Source organism: Phyllobates terribilis, unplaced genomic scaffold (genome assembly GCF_046119375.1).
Source record: "Phyllobates terribilis strain yellow unplaced genomic scaffold, ASM4611937v1 Scaffold_7__3_contigs__length_470593459, whole genome shotgun sequence".
NCBI classification, from domain to species: Eukaryota; Metazoa; Chordata; class Amphibia; order Anura; family Dendrobatidae; genus Phyllobates; species Phyllobates terribilis.
In genome coordinates, this window is record NW_027362767.1 from 147,548,830 (window position 1) to 147,574,010 (window position 25,181).

The window sequence follows — 25,181 nt, forward strand, 5'->3', positions numbered from 1 at the left end:
CGTCCGCTCTGAGAGAACCGCAACCGTCCGCTCTGAGAGAACCGCGACCGTCAGCTCTGAGAGATCCGCGACCGTCCGCTCTGAGAGAATCGCAACCGTCCGCTCTGAGAGAACCGCAACCGTCTACTCTGAGAGAACCGCGACCGTCCGTTCTGAGAGAACCGCGACCATCCGCTCTGAGAGAACCGCGACCGTCCGCTCTGAGAGACACGTGACCGTCCGCGATGAGAGAGCTGCAACCGTCCGCGATGAGAGAGCCGCAACCGTCCGCTCTGAGAGAACCGCAACCATCCACTCTGAGAGAACCGCGACCGACCGCTCTAATAGAACCGCGACCGTCTGCTCTGAGAGACACGGGACCGTCCGCTCTGAGAGAACCGTGACCGTCCTCTCTGAGAGAACCGCAACCGTCCGCGATGAGAAAGCCGCAACCGTCCGCTCTGAGAGAACCGCGACCGTTCGCTCTGAGAGAACCGCGACCGTCCGCTCTAAGAGACACGCGACCGTCAGCTCTGAGAGAACCGCGACCGTCCGCGATGAGAGACCCGCAACCGTCCGCTCTGAGAGAACCGCGACCGTTCGCTATGAGAGATCCGCGACCGTCCGTTCTGAGGGACCCGCGACCGTCCGTTCTGAGGGACCCGCGACCGTCCGTTCTGAGGGACTCGCGACTGTCCGCTCTGGGAAAACCACGACCGTCCGCGATGAGAGACCCGCGACCGCTCTCTCTGGGAGAATCGCGACCGTCTGCTGCGAGGGACCCGTGACCGCCTGCTCTGAGAGAACCGAGACCGTACGCTCTGAGGGACCTGCGACCGTCCTCTCTGAGAGAACCGTGACCGTCCGCTCTGAGAGAACCGCAACTGTCTGCTCTGAGAGAACCGTGACCGTCCACTCTGAGAGAACCGCGACCGTCCGCTCTGAGAGAACCGCGACCGTCCACTCTGAGAGAACCGCGACCGTCCGCTCTGAGAGAACCGCGACCGTCCACTCTGAGAGAACCGCAACCGTCCGCTCTGAGAGAACCGCAACCGTCCGCTCTGAGAGAACCGCGACCGTCAGCTCTGAGAGAACCGCGACCGTCCGCTCTGAGAGAACAGCAACCGTCCGCTCTGAGAGAACCGCAACCGTCCACTCTGAGAGAACCGCGACCGTCCGTTCTGAGAGAACCGCGACCGTCCGCTCTGAGAGAACCGCGACCGTCCGCTCTGAGAGACACGTGACCGTCCGCGATGAGAGAGCTGCAACCGTCCGCGATGAGAGAGCCGCAACCGTCCGCTCTGAGAGAACCGCAACCATCCACTCTGAGAGAACCGCGACCGACCGCTCTAATAGAACCGCGACCGTCTGCTCTGAGAGACACGGGACCGTCCGCTCTGAGAGAACCGTGACCGTCCTCTCTGAGAGAACCGCAACCGTCCGCGATGAGAAAGCCGCAACCGTCCGCTCTGAGAGAACCGCGACCGTTCGCTCTGAGAGAACCGCGACCGTCCGCTCTAAGAGACACGCGACCGTCAGCTCTGAGAGAACCGCGACCGTCCGCGATGAGAGACCCGCAACCGTCCGCTCTGAGAGAACCGCGACCGTTCGCTATGAGAGATCCGCGACCGTCCGTTCTGAGGGACCCGCGACCGTCCGTTCTGAGGGACCCGCGACCGTCCATTCTGAGGGACTCGCGACTGTCCGCTCTGGGAAAACCACGACCGTCCGCGATGAGAGACCCGCGACCGCTCTCTCTGGGAGAATCGCGACCGTCTGCTGCGAGGGACCCGTGACCGCCTGCTCTGAGAGAACCGAGACCGTACGCTCTGAGGGACCTGCGACCGTCCTCTCTGAGAGAACCGTGACCGTCCGCTCTGAGAGAACCGCAACTGTCTGCTCTGAGAGAACCGTGACCGTCCACTCTGAGAGAACCGCGACCGTCCGCTCTGAGAGAACCGCGACCGTCCGCTCTAATAGAACCGTGACCGTCTGCTGCGAGGGACCCGTGACCGCCTGCTCTGAGAGAACCGAGACCGTCCGCTCTGAGGGACCTGCGACCGTCCTCTCTGAGAGAACCGCGACCGTCTGTTCTGAGAGAACCGCGACCGTCCGTTCTGAGGGACCCGCGACCGACCGTTCTGAGGATCCCGCGACCGTCTGCTCTGAGAGAACCGCGACCGTCCACGATGAGAGACCCGCGAGCGTCCGTTATGAGAGAACCGCGATCGTCCGCTCTGAGAGAACCGCGACCGTTCGCTATGAGAGACCCGCGACCGTCCGCTCTGAGAGAACCGCGATCGTCCGCACTGAGAGAACCGCGACCGTTCGCTATGAGAGACCCGCGACCATCCGCTTTGAGAGACCCGCGACCGTCCGCTTTGAGAGAACCGCGACCGTCCGCTTTGAGAGAACTGTGACCGTCCACTTTGAGAGAACCGCGACCGTCCGCTCTGAAAGAACCACGACCTTCTGCTGTGAGAGAATCGCGACCGTCCACTATGAGGGTCCCGCGACCGCCCACTCTGGGAGAATTGCGACCGTCTGCTGCGAGGGACCCGTGACCGCCTGCTGTGAGAGAACCGAGACCGTCTGCTCTGAGGGACCTGCGACCATCCTCTCTGAGAGAACCACGACCGTCCATTCTGAGAGAACCGCGACCGTCCGTTCTGAGAGAACCGCGACCGTCCGTTCTGAGTGAACCGTGACCGTCCGTTCTGAGTGAACCCCGACCGTCCATTCTGAGAGAACAGCGACCGTCCGCTTTGAGAGAACCGCGACCGTCCGCTTTGAGAGAGCCGCCACCGTCAGCTTTGAGAGAACCGCCACCGTCCGCTTTGAGAGAACCGCGACCGTCCGTTCTGAGGGACCCATGACCATCCGCTCTGAGAGAACCGCGACCTTCTGCTGTGAGAGCATCGCGACTGTCCGTTATGAGGGTCCCGCGACCGCCTGCTCTAAGAGAACCGAGACGGTCCGCTCTGAGGGACCCGCGACCGTCCGCTCTGAGGGACCCGCGACCGTCCGCTCTGAGGGACCTGCGACCATCTGCTCTGAGGGACCTGCGACCATACGCTCTGAGGATGACCGCGATCGTCTGCTTTGACGCGACTGCCACCATCCGCTCTGAGGCGACCACCCACAAAGAGGGGACCATGACTGTCCGCTCTAAGGGGTCAGCGCCCGTCTGCTCTGAGGGGACCTCAACCGTCCGCTCTGATCGGATCCCAACTGTCTGCTATGAGGAGACCGCGACCGTCCTCTACGAGGGACCCGCGATCGGCCACTCTGTTGGACCCGCGACTATCCGCTCTTGAGAGAACTGCGACCGTCCAGTCTGAAGGAACTGTGATATTCGCTTTGAGAGAACAGCGACTTTCCACTCTGAGAACCACGACCGTCCATTCTGAGGGACCCACAACCGTCCGTTTTGAGAGACCTGCGACCGTCCGCTCTGGGGGACCCGCGAACGTCCTTTCTGAGGGGACAGCGATCGTCTGCTCTGACGAGAATGTCACCATCCACTCTGAGGGAACCGTTACTGCCCACAATGAGGGGACCATGACTGTCCGCTCTGACAGAAAAGTGACCATCCGCTCTGAGTGGACCGTGACCGTCTGGTCTGAGGGGTCAAAGACTGTTCACTCTGAAGGGTCAGAGACCGTCCGCTCTGAGGGGACCATGACCATCCGGTCTGATGAGATCGCGACCGTCTGCTCTGAGGGACACGCGACCATCCGCTATGAGGGGACCGTCACTGTCCATTCTGAGGGACCTGCGACCATCCACTCTGAGGGACCCGTGTGACCGTCCGCTCTAAGGGAACCGCGACCATCCGCTTTGAGAGAATTGTGACCGTCCGCTCTGAGACAACCGCCACTGTTCGCTCTGAGGGAACCGCGACCTTCTGCTCTGGGGAACCCTCGATTGTCTGCTCTGAGGGACCTGCGACCATCTGCTCTGATGCGAACACCACTATCCGCTCTGAGGGAACTGCAATTGTCCAATCTGAGGGACCCGCGACCAACCTCTCTGGTGGAATCGTGACCGTCTCCTCTGAGGCAACCGTGGCCATCTGCTCTGATGGTCCCATGATCATCCACTCGGAGGGGACTGCAACTGTCCGCTCTGAATCAACTGCGATTGTCCACCATGATGTGACCAGGACTGTCCACTCACAATTTAACCAAAGACTCTCAGACTTGCAGGGAGTAGTAGTTTTAATCAATTAATTTCTCATACACCTTTAGGTCGCATCCACACATCTGTGTTTCGCAAGTATGGAGGGAGAGCGAGCGACCAGCAACTGAAGGTAGCTAGTAACCAGCAGCAGGTGAGCAACGCCGTGCAGTTGTGTATCCTCTCTGACAGAAACGTGACCCTCCACTCTCCGCCATGAAGTCTAGACCGGCCACCGGTCTCCTACCTGAACTCAACTGTCCCATAAGCATTTACAGTGTGAGGCTGTTGAGTTCGGGTCTGAAGACTCACAGCCGTTCCAAAACCCGGGCGTGTAAATCCGGTCTCAGTAAGGATCAGCTCACAAGTGATAACATTAGTGTGGTTAAAATGTTTGCAAAAGCCGAGTTGACCTGCGCTTTTATAACATATCATGGTGTTACATTGACTGTAAATGGCCGTGTGGTTTTACAGATTACTCTGCTGATTATCTGTGAGACCATACTGTCAATAACAATAATTTTGAAAGGGTTTTATTTGCATGTACAGTGAAGGAAATAATTATTTGATTCCTTGCTGTTTTTCTAAGTTTGCCCACTGACAAAGACATGAACAGTCTATAATTTTAAGGGTAGGTTAATTTTAACATTGAGAGATAAAATATCCAAAAAAAAATCAAGAAAATCACATTGTATAAATCAGATAAATTTATTTGCATTTTGCAGTGAGAAATAAGTATTTGACCCCTACAAACCATTATGAGTTCTGGCTCCTACAGACCAGTTAGACGCTCCTAATCAACTCGTTACCTGCTTTGAAGACAGCTGTCTTACATAGTCACCTGTATACACACGTGGTCAAAATTGTTGGTACCCCTCGTTTAATGATTGAAAAACCCACAATGGTCACAGAAATAACTTGAATCTGACAAAAGTAATAATAAAATAAAAATCTATGAAAATGAACAAATGAAAGTCAGACATTGCTTTTCAGCTTCCACAGATTTTTTAAAAAAATTAAACTCGTGGAATAGGCCTGGACAGAAATGATGGTACTATTAATATTTTGTTGAGCAACCTTTTGAGGCAGTCACTGCAATCAAACGATTCCTGTAACTGTCAATGAGACTCCTGCACCTCTCGACTGGTATTTTGTCCCACTCCTCATGAGCAAACTGCTCCAGCTGTCTCATGTGTGAAGGTTGCCTTTTCCAGACGGCAGGTTTCAGCTCTTTCCAAAGATGCTCAATAGGATTTAGGTCAGGGCTCATAGAAGGCCACTTCAGAATAGTCCAATGTTTTCCTCTTGGGTGTTTTTAGCTGTGTATTTTGGGTCATTATCCTGTTGCAAGACCCATGACCTGCGACTGAGACCAAGCTTTCTGACACTGGGCAGCACATTTCTCTCTAGAATCCCTTGATAGTCTTGAGATTTCATTGTACCCTGCACAGATTCAAGACACCCTGTGCCAGACGCAGCAAAGCAGCCCCAGAATATAACAGAGCTTCCTCCATGTTTCACAGTAGGGACAGTGTTCTTTTCTTGATATGCTTTATTTTTCCGTCTGTGAACATAAAGCTGATGTGTCTTGCTAAAAACTTCCATTTTTGTCTCATCTGTCCATAGGACATTCTCCCAGAAGCTTTGTGGCTTGTCAACATGTAGTTTGGCAAATTCCAGTCTGGCTTTTTTTATGATTTTTTTTCAACAATGGTGTTCTCCTTCGTTGTCTCCCATGAAGTCCACTTTGAATCAAACAATGACGGATGGGGCGATCTGACACTGATGTGCCTTGAGCTTGAAGTTCACCTTTAATCTCTTTAGAAGTTTTCCTGGGCTCTTTTGTTACCATTCGTATTATCTGTCTCTTTGATTTGTCATCAATTTTCCTCCTGCGGCCACATCCAGGGAGGTTGACTACAGTCCCATGGATCTTAAGTTTCTGAATAATATGTGCAACTGTAGTCACAGGAACATCGAGCTGCTTGGAGATGGTCCTATAACCTTTACCTTTAACATGCTTGTCTATAATTTTCTTTCTAATCTCCTGAGACAACTCTTTCCTTTGCTTCCTCTGGTCCATGTTGAGTGTGGTAGACACCATGTCACCAAACAGCACAGTGAGTATCTGTAGCCCTATATACAGGCCCACTGACTGATTACAAGATTGTAGACACCTGTGATGCTAATTAGTGGACACAACTTGATTTAACATGTCCCTTTTGTCAAATTATTTTCAGGGGTACCATCATTTCAGTCCAGGCCTATTTCATGAGTTTAATTTTTTTTTAAATTCTGTGGAAGCAGGGTTGAAAAGCAATATTTGAGTTTAATTTGTTCATTTTCATAGAATTTTAATTTATTATTACTTTTGTCAGATTCAAGTTATTTCTGTGACCATGTTTGTTTTTTTCTTTCACTAAACAAGGGGTACCAACAATTTTGACCACGTGTGTAAAAGACTCCTGTCCACAGACTCAATTAATCACTCAGACTTCAACCTCTACAACATGGGCAAGACCAAAGAGCTTTCTAAGGATGTCAGGGACCATATAATAGACCTGCACAAAGCTGGAATGGGCTACAAATCCATAAGTAAGACGCTGGGTGAGAAGGAGACAACTGTTGGTGCAATAGTAAGAAAATGACTGTCAATTGACATCGATCTGGGGCACCATGCAAGATCTCACCTCGTGGGTTATCCTTGATCATGAGGAAGGTGAATGATCAGCCTAAAACTACACGGGGGGAACTTGTTAATGATCTCAACGCAGCTGGGACCACAGTCACCAAGAAAACCATTGGTAACACATTACGCCTTAAAGGTTTAAAATCCTGCAGTGCCCGAAAGGTCCCCCTGCTCAAGAAGGCACATGTGCAGGCCCGTCTGAAGTTTGCCAATGAACACCTGGATGATTCTGTGAGTTATTGGGAGACGGTGCTGTGGTCAGATGAGACAAAAATTGAGCTCTTTGGCATTAACTCAACTTGCCGTGTTTGGAGGAAGAGAAATGCTGCCTATGACCCAAAGAACACCATCCCCACTGTCAAACATTGAGGTGGAAGCATTATGTTTAGGGGGTGTTTCTCTGTTAAGGGCACAGGACTACTTCACCGCATCAATGGGAGAATGGATGGAGCCATGTACTGTAAAATCCTGAGCGACAACCTCCTTCCTTCCGCCAGGACATTAAAAATGGGTCATGGCTGCGTCTTCCAGCAAGACAATGCCCCAAAACATACAGCCAAAGCAACAAAGGAATGGCTCAAAAAGAAGCACATTAAGGTCATGGAGTGGCCTAGCCGGTCTACAGACCTTAATATCATAGAAAACTTATGGAGGGAGTTGAAGCTCCGAGTTGCCAAGCGACAACCTCAAAATCTTAATGATTTAGAGATGATCTGCAAAGAGGAGTGGACCGAAATTCCTCCTGACATGTGCGCAAACCTCATCATCAACTACAAAAAACGTCTGACTGCTGGGCTTGCCAACAAGGGTTTTGCCACCAAGTATTAAGTGTTGTTTGCCAGAAGGATCAACTACTTATTTCTCACTGCAAAATGCAAATAAATGTATCTAATTTATACAATGTGATTGTCTTGATTTTTTGGGGATATTTTATCTCTCAATGTTAAAATGAACCTACCCTTAAAATCATAGACTGTTCATGTCTTTGTCAGTGGGCGAACTTACAAAAACAGCAAGGGATCAAATAATTATTTCCTTCACTATAGCTGATGTGTGGGCCACCAGAATCAATCTTAGTGGTGGGCCTAGTAAGATTAGATGATGGATAGAGGATATCGTCTTACCCCACACCGGACAGAAGTCTGCAGAACAAGAAGGTCCCATAGCCTTGAACAAATGAAGAGAAAAAGGCGAAGACGCTATTAACAGAGAGGGAGATGAGTAGGCACTGTTTTCTACCGATCCGGTCCGCCATTCCTCCCCACAAGAATGCTCCCACCATCATACCGAGATACACAATGAGACCTGCAGAGAAATCATGGAGAGGACACATTAATCCTACTCTGTATCACACCCCAATATGGCTACACATTTTCGGTCCCTGATCCAAACCTGACGGCAAATGTTCATAGATGTCGGGTTACTGACCCGAAATATTGGAAAATGTGTCGTGTTTAAACTACAACTCGTCCCACAAAAAAACAAGTTCTCATACGGCTATGTCGATGGAGAAAATAAAATGTTGCGGCTTTTGGAGGAGGGAGAGGAAGAAAACAGTTTCTGAGGGGCTACTAAAAAGCGAAAATTGGCCACTGTGGAAGGAGCTGTCCAACCCTCTAAGTATTGGCAGTTCTCAATCTCCTTACCTATTTGCCACCTATAAAGAGTATCTCGCACCATGGAGGACCCAGCGTGTCTGTGCATTACATGGACAGGCTGATTTCAGTTGGGTGCTGTGTAATTATTCCTCTCCCCTGTGGTGGCGCTATAGGGAGGTTAAACACTTGCTGCCACGTTCCACCACAGACCCCATGGGACCACCCATGATCTGATGATGATAATTAGGAGGTAGTGAGGCATCCATAATGAAGCCTTTTGGACCAGCGCCCACACTACTATAACATATCAACCATATTGCTCTTTTCATAAAGCCGTGGTAAATCTACTGTCATGTTTTATTCACGCACTTCCTTAAAATTAAAATCTCAGATAAATAAAACATGCAAATATTATTTAACGTCAAATATTTGCTTCCAAACTTAAAATCCACTAGAGGATTTCCACATAAATATGTAATCAGGAGGGGAAATCACAAGACGAATGCTCGTAGGGCTGGAAACTGGATGGCGCACTATTAACTCAATCCATGACAGAGGCGTCTTACATTGCCATTCCTGTCCGCTTTGCTGTCAGGGGAGGGTTTCCAGGGACTCTAATAAGCAGCTGGGGCCTTCTGAGTCAGCAGCGGAGGACGGGATTAGTGATGAGAGAGTATGTTCTGTTAACCCTTTCAGCGAGCATGCTCGGATGCTCGCCGAGTATCTTCAGCGTGCTCAGTTAATATGTTTTAGTCACTCCGTGCTCATGATTTGCGACTGTTTGACAGCTTTAATACATGTGAGGAATGTCTAAGAAACAGGCATTCCTCATACGTATTAAAGCTGTCAAACAGTCGCAAATCATGAGCACGGAATGACTAAAACATAACACCCGAGCACGCAGAAGATACTCGGAAAACACCTGATCATGCTCGTAAATCTTGAGTAATGAGCATGCTCGCTCATCACTACGTGGGATTAATTCTGCTGCGGGCAGTATGAACTCTTAGATGTGCCATGGATTTAGGGAAGCGGGGGCATGGACAAACCAATTGGGTATGGTATGAAACAGGATGGGTGTAATGGTCAAAATTGAGGTGATGAAAGACTGTGCAGAGGTAATATTTCTACCTTGGGGTGTATGGGTATATATAGGAGGTGATATGTCTATATAAGGAGTACAGCTCTGGGGTATAATACAGGATAAGCAATGTAATGTATGTACACAACGACCGCACCAGCAGAATATTGAGCGCAGCTCTGGAGTACAATACAGGAGGTAACTCAGGATCAGTACAGGATAAGTAATGTAATGTATGTACACAGTGACTGCACCAGCAGAATAGTGAGTGCAGCTCTGGAGTATAATACAGGATGTAACTCAGGATCAGTAATGTAATGTATGTACACAGTGACTACACCAGCAGAATAGTGAGTGCAGCTCTGGGGTATAATACAGGATGTAACTCAGGATCAGTAATGTAATGTATGTACACAGTGACTGCAACAGCAGAATAGTGAGCGCAGCTCTGGAGTACAGTACTGGTTATATCTCCAGACCAGCACAGGATCTGTTATGTATGCTGCTATACACGCACAATTTTCGGCCTCAGTCGATCTGCAGGTACATACAGCTTTCTAGGCTCTGCACAAATTTCACAGCCCATCAATCGATCAGTCTCCTTTCTGAAGCTAGCAATTTACAGAGATAATGAGCCCTAACGGAGCGCAGGCGGGCTGGATAGCGCTCTGCATAGCTCTTTTTCAGCCCTTTCAAACTTCATCTCCATGGCAAACACAGTAATCATTCTGTCTCCCCAGCCTGTGTCAGTGACAGGATGCAGATGACAGACGCACCCAGTCATCAGGTCTGAAGGAGCTGATTTAGAAACAATCCCAGCTCCTGCCTGATCGCTCTAATTACTGAGGGCGTTAATAAGTGCGCAGGTAGCCGGCGTCGTGACTGCACTCTGTCTGCACGCTGACTTTCCTCCTCTCCTTTGCAGCTCGTGTTTACATCCTTCTTGACACGATTAATATGCAGTTAATGTTGGTACGCAGCTTTTATTGTGACAAAAGGAGGGAAAAAGTGTGCATCACAAAATGCCAATTCGTATAATGGCTGCCAAGTAACATCACTACTAGAGATGAGCAAATCGATTTGATGCAAATTGAATTCCTGTGGAATTTTATGAAATTTACCAAATTCCAAAAATTGACAGTTTTACAATGTGCTTTGCACAAATTGCTGAAAAATGCCCAAAGCAGAAGATTGCATCAGCAAGAGAAGGCTCACATGACCTCAGGAACGACCGAGCGAGCTTACCGATAATTCCTTCCAGCTATCCCATCACATGGTATAGTGTAGCCAATCAGGAGGGACTATCGTAGTCTGTATAAAAGCCGAGGCAGGGAATGCAGCAGCCGCTTTGTAGAGAATCTGGATAGCGAGAGGACTTCACAGCTCAGCAATAATGATAATGGGGGCAAGTGGAGCAATAAGCCCCTCTTTCTTGGCCACAGAGAGGAAACTGAATGTTTTACTCGGGTGACTGAAAGTGTAGCTATGACTCAAAGCAATATCATTATGTGAGGACGAGAGTTTATGCACATATAGATGCCAGTAAATACAATATATCAGCAGCACAGAGTATTTTGGGAGAGAATGGATGGATGCCATGCAGCACATGACAGGGACACTTTCATGATATGAGTAGGAGAATAGAGCAAAGCAGAGGTGTAACTTTTAGGGGTGCCTGAAGGATCAGATTATTAAAAGGGCAATTACGCCACATTGAAGTAACTCAGCAGCACAGAGTATTTCATGAGAGGATATTTAACCTGAGCTAAAAGATCTGCACTGATCTGGTCCAGCATCCAGTCGAGTCCTCAATGGCGGCCGCAGTAGGGCAGTCTACACTTTTGTGGCCCTCATGAGGAGGGGCCTAGTATACCCCACAGACACCCATGGCAGGTCCGGCTGCCAGTGAACATGAGCCAGTGCCTAAAGAACCTCTCCTGAAATACTCTGTGCTGCTGCGGCATGGCATTCCGGATCCCTCAGGCACCGCCGACCTGTCCACTCATGCTGATTATTAATGCTTCTGAGGCCTGATATGAGGAGACAAGTGTGAAGTCTCAGACGTTCAGTGGAAGGAGCAGGGCCCCCGAGCAGAACAGAGGATTTCAGGGTAAGAGAGTGTTAGAAGAGATAGGGCTGTATGTGACTGGGGAGACGGGGAGCAGATAGGTTCACCTCTATGTAACGAGCACCACAACCTCCGCGCTCCTCTCCCCCGGTTGGTTGCGCCATCTTATGGAATGGAATGTAGGAGAAAATCGTGACTTGATGATTTGAGGAGAGCATGGCGGCAGGCGATGCTCCAGCGAGCAGGCGGCATTGTGCTGAGGCATCCTATAGATGATGACCTACTTTCTCCGGATCAGTCATTTTCACTCTCGCTGCTCCACGTCCATCCGATTTGCAGAGGTTCCTTTGCATTCGCTCGTCGCTTAGATTTCTGTGTGGGTGTATGGATGGATTTGTTCTTGCCCACAGCCGGCGGTAACTTTCCAAGCTGTTGGACACGCTCCCGGCTGAGCTGACTTTTAAAGCGGGCGGGCAGGAAAAAGGCTCCGAATTGGCTATTGCCAGGGAAAATACTCGTCCTTTAGAACGAAAAAAGCAATGTATTTGGGTTCAAGGGGTTCTTGTGTTCACTCAGAGACGCAGTCAGCAGCTGTGAACACCCGCCACTATCGACGAAACGTGTCGTATTCATTGCATGTAAGATACCATTTATTTGTTGTGTATACTAACATTGAAGCTATTGTTATCTGTCAGCAGCCATTAAAGGTTGGGGTAGGGCTGACGTTAGATAAATATGTGGCTTAATGCCATAATTTAATGTAATGAGATCCCTAGTATAGCATTTTCAAGGTCTATGCTTTCTTTCAGCGAATAGACTTCTTGTTTCCATCAATACCTTTATAGAAATTATATATTTTACAGCTGTAATTTAGAAAATCTTCTCCTGAGCTGAATAGAGCAGCAGACTACATTTATCTCAAGTCCTAAAAGTTTGCTCCCATAAAATAAATAGTCTGAAGTCTACAATTGTAGCAAATCTTTAGCTGTGCAGTCTCTAGATGCAAATAACATTGTGACTATTCACTGACAACTAACACAGACCTTGAAAAGCTAAGCATTCGCTACCATTTTATCCAGCTTGACCTCTCCAGTGACCTCCTCTCTTATAGACTGTGACTGGAGCGGTTGTGACCATGTGCGACCTCCTCTCCTATAGACAGTGACTGGAGCGGTAGTGACCGTGTGCGACCTCCTCTCCTATAGACATTGACTGGTAGTGAACGTGTGCTACCACCTCTCCTATAGACATTGACTGGTAGTGAGCGTGTGCGACCACCTCTCCTATAGACATTGACTGGCAGTGAGCGTGTGCGACCAGCTCTCCTATAGACATTGACTGGTAGTGAGCGTGTGCGACCAGCTCTCCTATAGACATTGACTGGTAGTGAGCGTGTGCGACCACCTCTCCTATAGACATTGACTGGTAGTGAGCGTGTGCGACCACCTCTCCTATAGACATTGACTGGTAGTTAGCGTGTGCGACCACCTCTCCTATAGACATTGACTGGTAGTGAGCGTGTGCGACCACCTCTCCTATAGACATTGACTGGTAGTGAGCGTGTGCGACCAGCTCTCCTATAGACATTGACTGGCAGTGAGCGTGTGCGACCAGCTCTCCTATAGACATTGACTGGTAGTGAGCGTGTGCGACCAGCTCTCCTATAGACATTGACTGGTAGTGAGCGTGTGCGACCAGCTCTCCTATAGACATTGACTGGCAGTGAGCGTGTGCGACCAGCTCTCCTATAGACATTGACTGGTAGTGAGCGTGTGCGACCATCTCTCCTATAGACATTGACTGGTAGTGAGCGTGTGCGACCACCTCTCCTATAGACATTGACTGGTAGTGAGTGTGTGAGACCACCTCTCCTATAGACATTGACTGGTAGTGAGCGTGTGCGACCACCTCTCCTATAGACATTGACTGGCAGTGAGCGTGTGCGACCACCTCTCCTATAGACATTGACTGGTAGTGAGCGTGTGCGACCAGCTCTCCTATAGACATTGACTGGTAGTGAGCGTTTGCGACCACCTCTCGTATAGACATTGACTGGTAGTGAGCGTTTGCGACCACCTCTCGTATAGACATTGACTGGTAGTGAGCGTGTGCGACCACCTCTCCTATAGACATTGACTGGCAGTGAGCGTGTGCGACCAGCTCTCCTATAGACATTGACTGGTAGTGAGCGTGTGCGACCAGCTCTCCTATAGACATTGACTGGTAGTGAGCGTGTGCGACCAGCTCTCCTATAGACATTGACTGGCAGTGAGCGTGTGCGACCAGCTCTCCTATAGACATTGACTGGTAGTGAGCGTGTGCGACCACCTCTCCTATAGACATTGACTGGTAGTGAGCGTGTGCGACCACCTCTCCTATAGACATTGACTGGTAGTGAGTGTGTGAGACCACCTCTCCTATAGACATTGACTGGCAGTGAGCGTGTGCGACCACCTCTCCTATAGACATTGACTGGCAGTGAGCGTGTGCGACCACCTCTCCTATAGACATTGACTGGTAGTGAGCGTGTGCGACCAGCTCTCCTATAGACATTGACTGGTAGTGAGCGTTTGCGACCACCTCTCGTATAGACATTGACTGGTAGTGAGCGTTTGCGACCACCTCTCGTATAGACATTGACTGGTAGTGAGCGTGTGCGACCACCTCTCCTATAGACATTGACTGGTAGTGAGCGTATGCGACCACCTCTCCTATAGACATTGACTGGTAGTGAGCGTGTGCGACCACCTCTCCTATAGACATTGACTGGTAGTGAGTGTGTGAGACCACCTCTCCTATAGACGGTGACTGGTAGTGAGCGTGTGCGACCACCTCTCCTATAGACATTGACTGGTAGTGAGCGTGTGCGACCACCTCTCCTATAGACATTGACTGGTAGTGAGTGTGTGCGACCACCTCTCCTATAGACGGTGACTGGTAGTGAGCGTGTGTGACCACCTCTCCTATAGACGGTGACTGGTAGTGAGTGTGTGCGACCACCTCTCCTATAGACATTGACTGGTAGTGAGCGTGTGTGACCACGTCTTCTGTAGACGGTGACTGGTAGTGAGCGTGTGTGACCACGTCTTCTGTAGACGGTGACTGGTAGTGAGCGTGTGCGACCACCTCTCCAATAGACATTGACTGGTAGTGAGTGTGTGCGACCACCTCTCCTATAGACATTGACTGGTAGTGAGCGTGTGTGACCACGTCTTCTGTAGACGGTGACTGGTAGTGAGCGTGTGTGACCACGTCTTCTGTAGACGGTGACTGGGGCTGTAGTGAGCTGAAGTGCAATACTGTACACAACCCATTGCCTGCGGGGGCACTGTTTCTGAAATGAAGCTGCCTGGATTCTCTATTCCTGGAGAACTGCTTTAAAAAATAATGATTTATTTTTTAAATCAATTAATGCCGAGCTCACATCAAAGCCGGTTTCATCCTTTGATTCTCAGCCCGGGCTCGTACATTGTGCTGAGTGACGCCACCGTAACCAATATATCAGTGAGCTGCGAGAAAAGAGACTTCTCACCACCTCCCTTATGTATCTGCCAGTGTCACTGCATACGACCTGAAACCTGTGCTGAGATATAGGGGGAGGGGTTTATGGATGTCTGCTCTGCAGAAAGATATTAGAACATCCCCAGTAAAAAAAAAAAAATCAATGAAGAAACTTGTTGGTAATGGAGATTTCTGACGGATCAATGGATTTCCCCCTCCGGGGAGCTCAAATTTGAAGATCTCCCTGGAAGGATCTGAAGGTCGTTTGAAGGAGACTCTGGTAGAAGTGGCGCTGGGGGAATTCAGCCTCATTACCGGCAATGATGATTTATGTTTTATGCTTCTGTCCCCATCAGATTACCTACTGGAGGTAGAGAACGAGTCTGTTTTATATGTGATTTAAAGGGGCTGCGCAGTTCAGAAAACCCATTTGTAAATATCAAAATAGTGAGTTAAATGGGTTGTAGGGTGCTGCATAAAATATATATATATATATACCAGCAGGTGTTGTATAAACAGCTCTGCTTGCCCTTTAAATGTAGGTGTTTTTAGCCCAGAAGAAGACATGTTTGTCCGTTTAGTTGTAGGCTTATAGCCCAAAAGTGGCATGTTAGGCAGAGTAGTTACCCATCAGGGGGAGGTTACCTTGCCATGGTTGATGGGCACACATGAACTGGCCAATTTATGCGCTAAAACCCTTCATTTTTTGTAAGTACTTGTTGCTGAGCAAAACAGTTTAGATCTAATATTTTCATCATTTTCATTGTTAAGACGTTTCTTGGCCATATGGAGTGCTGCTGCATTCTTTTGATATATTTTATAGTTACGGCAGCTGGCACCAGCTCACACTAGGAGGTGCTGGTCAGGTTTCTCTGGTTTGTATATATATATATATATATATATATATATATATATATATATATATATATATATATAACCGGCGACGCCCTCTTAGACACACCAGGTACAGTACAGACCAAAAGTTTGGACGCACCCTCTCATTTAAAGATTTTCCTGTATTTTCATGACTATGAAAATTGTATATTCACACTGAAGGCATCAAAACTATGAATTAACACATGTGGAATTATATACTTAACAAAAAAGTGTGAAACAACTGAAAATATGTCTTATATTCTAGGTTCTTCAAAGTAGCCACCTTTTGCTTTGATGACTGCTTTGCACACTCTTGGCATTTTCTTGATGAGCTTCAAGAGGTAGTCACCGGAAATGGTCTTCCAACAATCTTGAAGGAGTTCCCAGAGATGCTTAGCACTTGTTGGCCCTTTTGCCTTCACTCTGCGGTCCAGCTCACCCCAAACCATCTCGATTGGGTTCAGGTCTGGTGACTGTGGAGGCCAGGTCATCTGGCGTAGCACCCCATCACTCTCCTGCTTGGTCAAATAGCCCTTACACAGCCTGGAGGTGTGTTTGGGGTCATTGTCCTGTTGAAAAATAAATGATGGTCCAACTAAACGCAAACCGGATGGAATAGCATGCCGCTGCAAGATGCTGTGGTAGCCATGCTGGTTCAGTATGCCTTCAATCTTGAATAAATCCCCAACAGTGTCACCAGCAAAGCACCCCCACACCATCACACCTCCTCCTCCATGCTTCACGGTGGGAACCAGGCATGTAGAGTCCATCCGTTCACCTTTTCTGCATCGCACAAAGACACGGTGGTTGGAACCAAAGATCTCAAATTTGGACTCATCAGACCAAAGCACAGATTTCCACTGGTCTAATGTCCATTCCTTGTGTTCTTTAGCCAAAACAAGTCTCTTCTGCTTGTTGCCTGTCCTTAGCAGTGGTTTCCTAGCAGCTATTTTACCATGAAGGCCTGCTGCACAAAGTCTCCTCTTAACAGTTGTTGTACAGATGTGTCTGCTGCTAGAACTCTGTGTGGCATTGACCTGGTCTCTAATCTGAGCTGCTGTTAACCTGCGATTTCTGAGGCTGGTGACTCGGATAAACTTATCCTCAGAAGCAGAAGTGACTCTTGGTCTTCCTTTCCTGGGGCGGTCCTCATGTGAGTCAGTTTCTTTGTAGCGCTTGATGGTTTTTGCAACTGCACTTGGGGACACATTCAAAGTTTTCCCAATTTTTCGGACTGACTGACCTTCATTTCTTAAAGTAATGATGGCCACTCATTTTTCTTTACTTAGCTGCTTCTTTACATGAAAATAATGAAAAATCTTTAAATGAGAACGTGTGTCCAAACTTTTGGTCTGTATATATATATATATATATACACACACACACACACACACACACACAGGTGCATCTCACTAAATTAGAATATCATCAAAAAGTTAATTTATTTCAGTTCTTCAATACAAAAAGTGAAACTCCTATATTATATAGAGTCATTACACACAGAGTGATCTATTATATAGAGTCATTACACACAGAGGGATCTATTATATAGAGTCATTACACACAGAGGGATCTATTATATAGAGTCATTACAAACAGAGGGATCTATTTCAAGTGTTTATTTCTGTTAATGTTGATGATTATGGCTTACAGCCAATGAAAACACAAAAGTCATTATCTCAGTAAATTAGAATACTTTATAACAACAACTTGGAAAATGTTTTTAAAATTCAAAATGTTCTCCTACTGAAATGTCTGTTCAGTAAATGCCCTCAATACTTGGTCGAGGCTCCTTTTGCATCAATTACTGCATCAATGCGGCAATGTGGCATGGAGGCGATCAGCCTGTGGCACTGCTGAGGTGTTATGGAAGCCCAGGTGGCTTTGATAGCAGCCTTCAGCTCGTCTGGATTGTTGGATCTGGTGTCTCTCATCTTCCTCTTGACAATATCCCATAGATTCTCTATAATACATTCTCTATGGGGTAAAGGTCAGGCGAGTTTGCTGCCAATCAAGCACAGTTATACTGTTGTGTGTAAACCAGGTATTGGTACTTTTGGCAGTGTGGACAGGGGCCAAGTCCTGCTGGAGAATGACATTTCCTTCTCCAAAAAGCTTGTTGGCAGAGGGAAGCATGAAGTGCTGTAAAATGTCCTGGTAGACGGCGGTGCTGACTTTGGTCTTGATAAAACACAGTGGACCTACACCAGCAGATGACATGGCTCCCCAAACCATCACTGATTGTGGGAACTTCACACGAGACCTCCAGCAGCTTGGATTGTGGCCTCTCCACTCTTCCTCCAGACTCTGGGACCTTGTGGAGTGTGTCAATGACTGCCTTCTGGACATCTGTCAAGTCAGCAGTCTTCCCCATGATTGTGGAGCCTACTGAAACCGACTAATGGACCTTTTTAAACTATTAGGAAGCCTTTGCAGGTGTTTTTGTTAATTATTTTAATTTACTGAGATTATTGAGTGCATTTACTGAACAGACATTTCAGGAGGACAACATTTTGAATTTTAAAAACATTTTTCAAACTGGTGTTATAAAGTTTTCTAATTTACTGAGATAAAGACTTTTGTGTTTTCATTGGCTGTAAGCCATAATCATCAACATTAACAGAAATAATCACGTGAAATAGATCCCTCTGTTTGTAATGACTCTATATAATATATGCGTTTCACTTTTTGTATTGAAGAACTGAAATAAATTAACTGTTTGATGATATTTTAATTTAGTAAGATGCACCTGTATGTATATACAGTTATGCTCAAAAGTTTACATACCCCGGCAGAATTTTTCCTTTCTTGTCCAAGTTTCAGAGAATATGAATAATAACAAAAAAACTTTTTCTCCACTCATGGTTATTGGTTGGGTGAAGCCATTTATTGTCAAACTACTGTGTTTTCTCTTTTTAAATCTTTATGACAACCAAAAACATCCAAATGACCCTGCTCAAAAGTTCACATACCCTGGTGATTTTGGCCTGATAACATGCACAGAATTTGACACAAATGGGTTTGAATGACTACTAAAGGTAACATCCTCACCTGTGACCTGTTTGCTTGTAACCAGTGTGTGTGCATAAAAGCTTAGTGAGTTTCTGGGATCCAGACAGACTCTTGCATCTTTCATCCAGCCACTGACGTTTCTGGATTGTGAGTCATGGGGAGAGCAAAAAAATTGTCAACGGATCTACGGGAAAAGGTAGTTGAACTGTATAACACAGGAAAGGGATACAAAAAAATATCCAAGGAATTGATAATGCCAATCAACAGCGTTCAAACTGTGATTAACAAATGGAAAATCAGGGGATCTGTAAAAACCAAACTACGGTCAGGTAGACCAACAAAAATTTCGGCCACAATTGCCAGGAAAATTGTTCGGGATGCAAAGAAAAACCCACAAATAACATCAGCTGAAATTCAGGACTCTTTGAAAACTAGCGGTGTGGCTGTTTCAAGATGTACAATAAGGAGGCACTTGAAGAAAAATGGGCTGCATGGTCGAGTCACCAGAAGAAAGCCAATACTGCGTAAATGCCACAAAGTATCTCGCCTACAATATGCCAAACAGCACAGAGACAAGCCTCAAAACTTCTGGAACAAGGTAATTTGGAGTGATGAGACCAAAATTGAACTTTTTGGCCACAACCATAAACGTTACATTTGGAGAGAGGCCAACAAGGCCTATGATGAAAGGAACACCATTCCTACAGTAAAGCATTGAGGTGGATCGCTGATGTTTTGGGGATGTGTGAGCTACAAAGGCTCAGGAAACTTGGTAAAAGTTGAAGGAAAGATGAATGCAGCACGTTATCAACAAATACTGGAGGCAAATTTGCACTCATCAGCCCGGAAGCAGCGCATGGGACGTACTTGGATGTACCAACATGACAACGATCCAAAACACGAGGCCAAGTCGACCTGTCATTGGCTATAGCAGAACAAAGTGAAGGTTCTGGAGTGGCCATCTCAGTCTCCTGACCTCAATATCATTGAGCAACTCTGGGGAGATCTCAAGCGCGCAGTTCATGCTAGACAGCCCAGGAATTTACAGGAACTGGAGGCTTTTTGCCATCCACAACTACCACAAAAGACTTCAAGCTGTCATTGACGTTAGAGGTGGCAATACACAGTATTAAGAACTGGGGTCTGTGAACTTTTGATTAGGGTCATTTGGATGTTTTTAGTTGTCATTAAGATTTAAAAAGAGAAAACACAGTAGTTTGACAATAAATGGCTTCACCCAACCAATAACCATGAGTGGAGAAAAAGTTTTTTGTTATCATTCATATTCTCTGAAACAAGGCCAAGAAAGGAAACATTCTGCGGGGGTATGTAAACTTTTGAGCACAACTGTATATATATATATTTTTATTTTAAGCAGCATTAATAATTGATTACCCATTTAATAATTTGTCTTCCTTTATTTGGGATCTTCATCTCTTGACCAGAATGGAAAGTGTTTAGAAAGAGCGTCTCTCGCTGTGGATGACCTGTCCGGTCCTGGATTACCCAGACAATTTATTAATATAAGTGGGATCTGTGTAATATTAATATTCCCCTCCGGTGGCACTGCAGGGAAACTAAACAGCTTTCCTGACAGATTACAGCCGATCACTGCGATCCAGCAGGAAGACACTTATTGTTAAGGCACCCCTTAAACACAAAGCAGGAATAAAATCCATTTTGTTTGATTTTTGGAATTTTGAGGGTTTCATTTAACAGGACTTACATCAACATTATAACCTTTAAAATGACTTCTATATGTTCTACTTTGCAAACTGCCTCACCTAAAATAGTTTAATTCCTCAATGACCATTAATATGCCCTTATACGGTGGCCCTTTGGGGACATCTGAGGTTTCCTAAAAACTGGGTGTTATAGACTTTTTCCTGTGCATCTTACAACAGTATTGATACATTTCCCCCATTACCAGTGCTGTATAATGGACCAAGCAGCATCAGAAGAAGTGACTTACCCAGCATGCCTTTGTTTGAGTCTGACAAACACATGTCCTTCTCTGCACTTGGCAAGACGAACCCGACTACAAAAATTTCTACCCCGTCGGCCATGAGAGCGAGTCCGAGAACAAAATAGAGACTCCACTGAAATTTTCCATGTCCGCATTCTTGAAGGATCATCTCATACTGTTGGGCCAGCTCTTCCTTGTCCTTCTTTTTCTGACCTTCTAGATCTTCAAAGTCTTTAAACTCCGTTACAAGTTGCTGGTTGTCGATGAGGTTGTCTCCTTTCATGGAGTCTGCCCGGGGGATTCCTTGATACTCCCCTTCATAGATCTCGTCGTCCTCATCATGGCCTTCAGTGGCATCACTGGAGCCCCCTTCGTCGTCATTTATTGTGTCGCCGCGGTAGTAGCCATCCTGCGGTTGATAATCGTCATCATCGTCTTCTTCAAACCTAGTGTAGGAGCGTTTCGTGTACTCATCTTGCATCCTGTCTACGCCTTTTCCGACCTTCTTGGTCGCATGTCTTTTAACCTCCTTAGCAATGTCTTTGGCCCCTCGTATAAAAGCAGTCCGATCTCTGAACGAGTCATCCATTGTGACTGATTTAAAGCCTTTCTAGCCTATTAGGAAAACGTCAAAACTATCTATATTTTTCTTCCAGAACTTTCCAACCTCCTTATTGGTTTCAGCACTTGGCAGGGTGGACAGCTCCTCTTAAGAGACTGTGACTGAAGAGACGAGCATCCCAAGAGTAGGAAAATCCGTATATATTCAAAGGTTGAGAGTCACGTGAATCCTCATACTTCTGCACAAAGTAACATCCCGGGAAAGGAAATTTCTTAGCTCCTGAAACATAAATATATAGCATATCAGTACATGAGGAACAAGAATGCAAATTTTCTCCTCCAGAAGAAAGAAAGCAATTATTGGAGGTAGCTGTATTATAAGACAAGGAGCCATGCAAGATGACTACATATATTACTCATAAGGAAGAGACTGTTTCGGGGTTTCTCCTTTTGTCAGTAGGGTACCCTTTGGCTGGGTGAGAGCGCTTTCATGTATGTCTTGGGGGTTCTGTTTTTCATTGTGCGGATCCCTAGTTGGTGCAGGAATTCTACTCCAAAAAGAAAATATACCCCCATGTAGACATCTGTTTCGAGGTTCTTAACCCTCATCAGCGCAATGTAGTGTACTAGCTGGCAGGGTGAGAGGACTTTGATGTAGGTCTTAGGGATACTGTTTTTCCTAGTGTAAGGATCTCTAGTTGGCATAGGAATTCTCCTCTAAAAATAAAAAATACCCACATGTAGCCATCTGTTTTGAGGTTCTTTCCCCTCATCAGCGCAGTGTAGTGTACCAGCTGGCTGGGTGAGAGGCCTTTGATGTAGGTCTTAGGGGTGCTGTTTTTCCTAGTGTGGGGATCCCTAGTTGGCTTAATGATTCTCCTCCAAAAAAAAAGGTACGTAGTCGTAGACATCTGTTTTGAGGTTCTTATCCCTCATCAGCGCAGTGTACTGTACCAGTTGACTGAATGAGAGACTTTTGATGTAGGTCTACTTGAGGAAAGTATGGGCTATGCCTCAGTCATCCAGAGGAAAAGAAAGCTGTGTTTTTATTGCCAACTATTGAAGATAATTACTAAAGATGGTGCGAATGCGGCTGCTGGGAACCACCTGACGGCATCTCTAGCTCTTTTGAGTAGCCGACCTTATGCAACGTCATCGTTGCGCATGACTCGTCTGTGACATTGCTCCAAGTCAGCTAATTCAAAGAGGAGCCGCGGATTCTGGCAGATAGGAGGTGGGTCCCAGGGCTACCTCCCTGGTCCTGAAAATTGATTTACACCCTTTCTAGTGTCTACCCTATAAATCAATATTCGACCCTTAAAGAGGTTTCCCTTTATTAAAAAGTTACCGATGCGAGCTTCCCTGATGAAAGAATAAAAGAAGTCATGCTAACCCCCCACTTCAGTGAAGCCGCACCGGTGGTCTCTGCCAGGCTAGAAGTAATGACATCCTGACCACCAGCGGTCAGGTCAATGGTGGTCGTGATGTCATCACTTCCGGAGCGGCAGAGCTGGAGCAGAGTTTGGCTTCTTTTATGAATATGTATTCTCATCATTCCCATTGGTAACTTAATAACGAACAGAAAGCCCCTTTAATCACGCTTTGCAACGTGACTAAGGTTACTAGCTTCCTCCGAAAGCTGTATTCAATCAGTAGCATTAACCCCTTAGTGACCGGACCAATTTTTTTAAATCTGACCAGTGTCACTTTATGTAGTAATAACTCTAGAACACTTCAACATATTCCATTGATTTTGAGACTGTTTTTTTTTTTGTGACACATGATACTTTATAATAATGGTAAATTTAGGTTGATATGTTTTGGATTTATTTCTAAAAAAATATCAGAAATTTGACAAAAATGTTTTAAAAATTACAATTTTCAAACTTTGAATGACTATCCCTTTAATCCAGATAGTCAGACCTCACAAAAACATTAATGAATGACATTTCCCTCATGTCGGCTTTACATCAGCACCATTCGTAAAATGTTGTTTTATTTTGTTAGCATTTTAGAAGGTTTAAAAATGTAGCAGTAATTTTTCATTTTTTTCAAGGAAATTTACAAAAATTATTTTTATAGGGACCTATTCAGTTTTGAAGTGACTTTGGGGGTCCTATATGTTGGAAACCACCCAAAAGTGATATCATTTTAAAAACCGCACCCCTCACCGTATTTAAACTTGCTTTAAATACGTTCATTAACCCTTCTGGTTCTTTTCAGGAAGTAATGGAAAGTGGCATGACAAGAATCAAAAAGTTTATTTTTACCACCTAAATTTTGATAACTTTTGAACAGGCCGCTATAACCAGCAGACTCTAAGGCCATTATTTGGCCGTTACCTGCCATGGCAAATATCAGGACCACACAATCAAGATTTCAGGGTGCCGATGAGGTTAAAGAGGGAGCCCCCACACTCTGTTAACTATTTAGATTCTGTAGTCACTATTGACAGCAGAATCTAAGGGGTTAAATGTCCATAGTCGGTGCCAGCACTGATCGTGGCTGATGCAGCAAGTTGTCGGGGAACTCTAGTCTCTTATATTGCAGGTCAGTAAAAAGACATCCATTGGTCACTACGGGGTTAAAGAGGCAGATTTCTTTCTTTTGGCGGGGAACTAATTTGTATTTTTTTCCCTGGGGAGCATTGATAAAACGTATATTCTCCAAGAGGGATCATGTGTAAGATCCAAATTTTGTCAATTTATTTTTTTTATTTTTTATTTTTTTACAACTATAGATGTAAAAAGAGAAAAAGTTCCATAGAAAAATATATAATAACTATAAGAGAAGGAAACCAAGGCTGGACAGGATGCAGGTACAGATGGCTCCTGGTTGGCGTCTGAACATTTGGCCGCAGTATATTTACCCATTCATTTCAAAACAGGTATAGAAGCGTGAATCCCCAGTATAATGGGCGGTTTGTGCGGGATCGACGCCGGATGAGTCCAGCAGGTGCGCATTTACCATCTGTGATGTTCACTTTATGAGACCATAAACCACAGCCATGTTTTACCCCTCAATGCATCTCCACCCAAACTGTAGACAGAAAAAAAAAAAAAGAATTGCTGTTTTTTTAATCACCACACCTCCCTAAAAATGCAATAACAAGTTGCATATAACACAAAATAGTTCCAAGACGCCCCTTTTAATACATTGTGATGATATAATTTCCAAATTTCACCTATATCCGTTTTTTCTTATTTTTTTTCCCTTCCCATCTCTCCCCACAAAAATTGGATCTAGGATGTAAAACTTACCCTACCCATCTGCATAATTTAGTCTTTACGACTCCATCATACAAACAATATGTCCAGTTGGAAAACTAACCTACAACTTTAAAAAAAAAAAGAGCCTAAAATAAAAATCGCCAAACTCTCAATAATACGTACATCGCTGCAAGATTTAATTTCCTCCTAATTTTCAGAGCTCAATAAATGAATGGTGAGAGGAGCGGTTCTCCTAAGCACGTCCGTCTCGGGGAACGCCAGAGGCCGAATCTTGTAATCGCTGGAAATAAGCTGAGTGGAATTCATTTCGCTAGGAAAATTCATTATAGCGAGATAGGAGAGGGTGAAAAATGAAATGTCCTCCACCCGCCCACAGTCACATGCAGGAATGGATGCGGATTTTTAACAACGTGTTTTGATACCATATCTAAGAACCATACT

General features: G+C 46.2%; 1 protein-coding gene across 2 annotated transcripts in view; it reads right to left on the minus strand.

The window, feature by feature from the left end:
• The window catches only part of SV2A (synaptic vesicle glycoprotein 2A), a 197,602-nt gene that overhangs the window by 88,690 nt on the left and 83,731 nt on the right, over positions 1-25,181 (minus strand). For both annotated transcript variants that reach the window (XM_073639416.1, XM_073639418.1), the window contains exons 2-3: positions 20,956-21,790; positions 7,972-8,152 (exon numbers count right to left, since the gene is read on the minus strand). In XM_073639416.1, coding sequence (XP_073495517.1) covers positions 7,972-8,152; positions 20,956-21,538 — 764 coding nt within the window. In that variant the 5' untranslated portion in view covers positions 21,539-21,790. The remainder of the gene's footprint in view (positions 1-7,971; positions 8,153-20,955; positions 21,791-25,181) is intronic.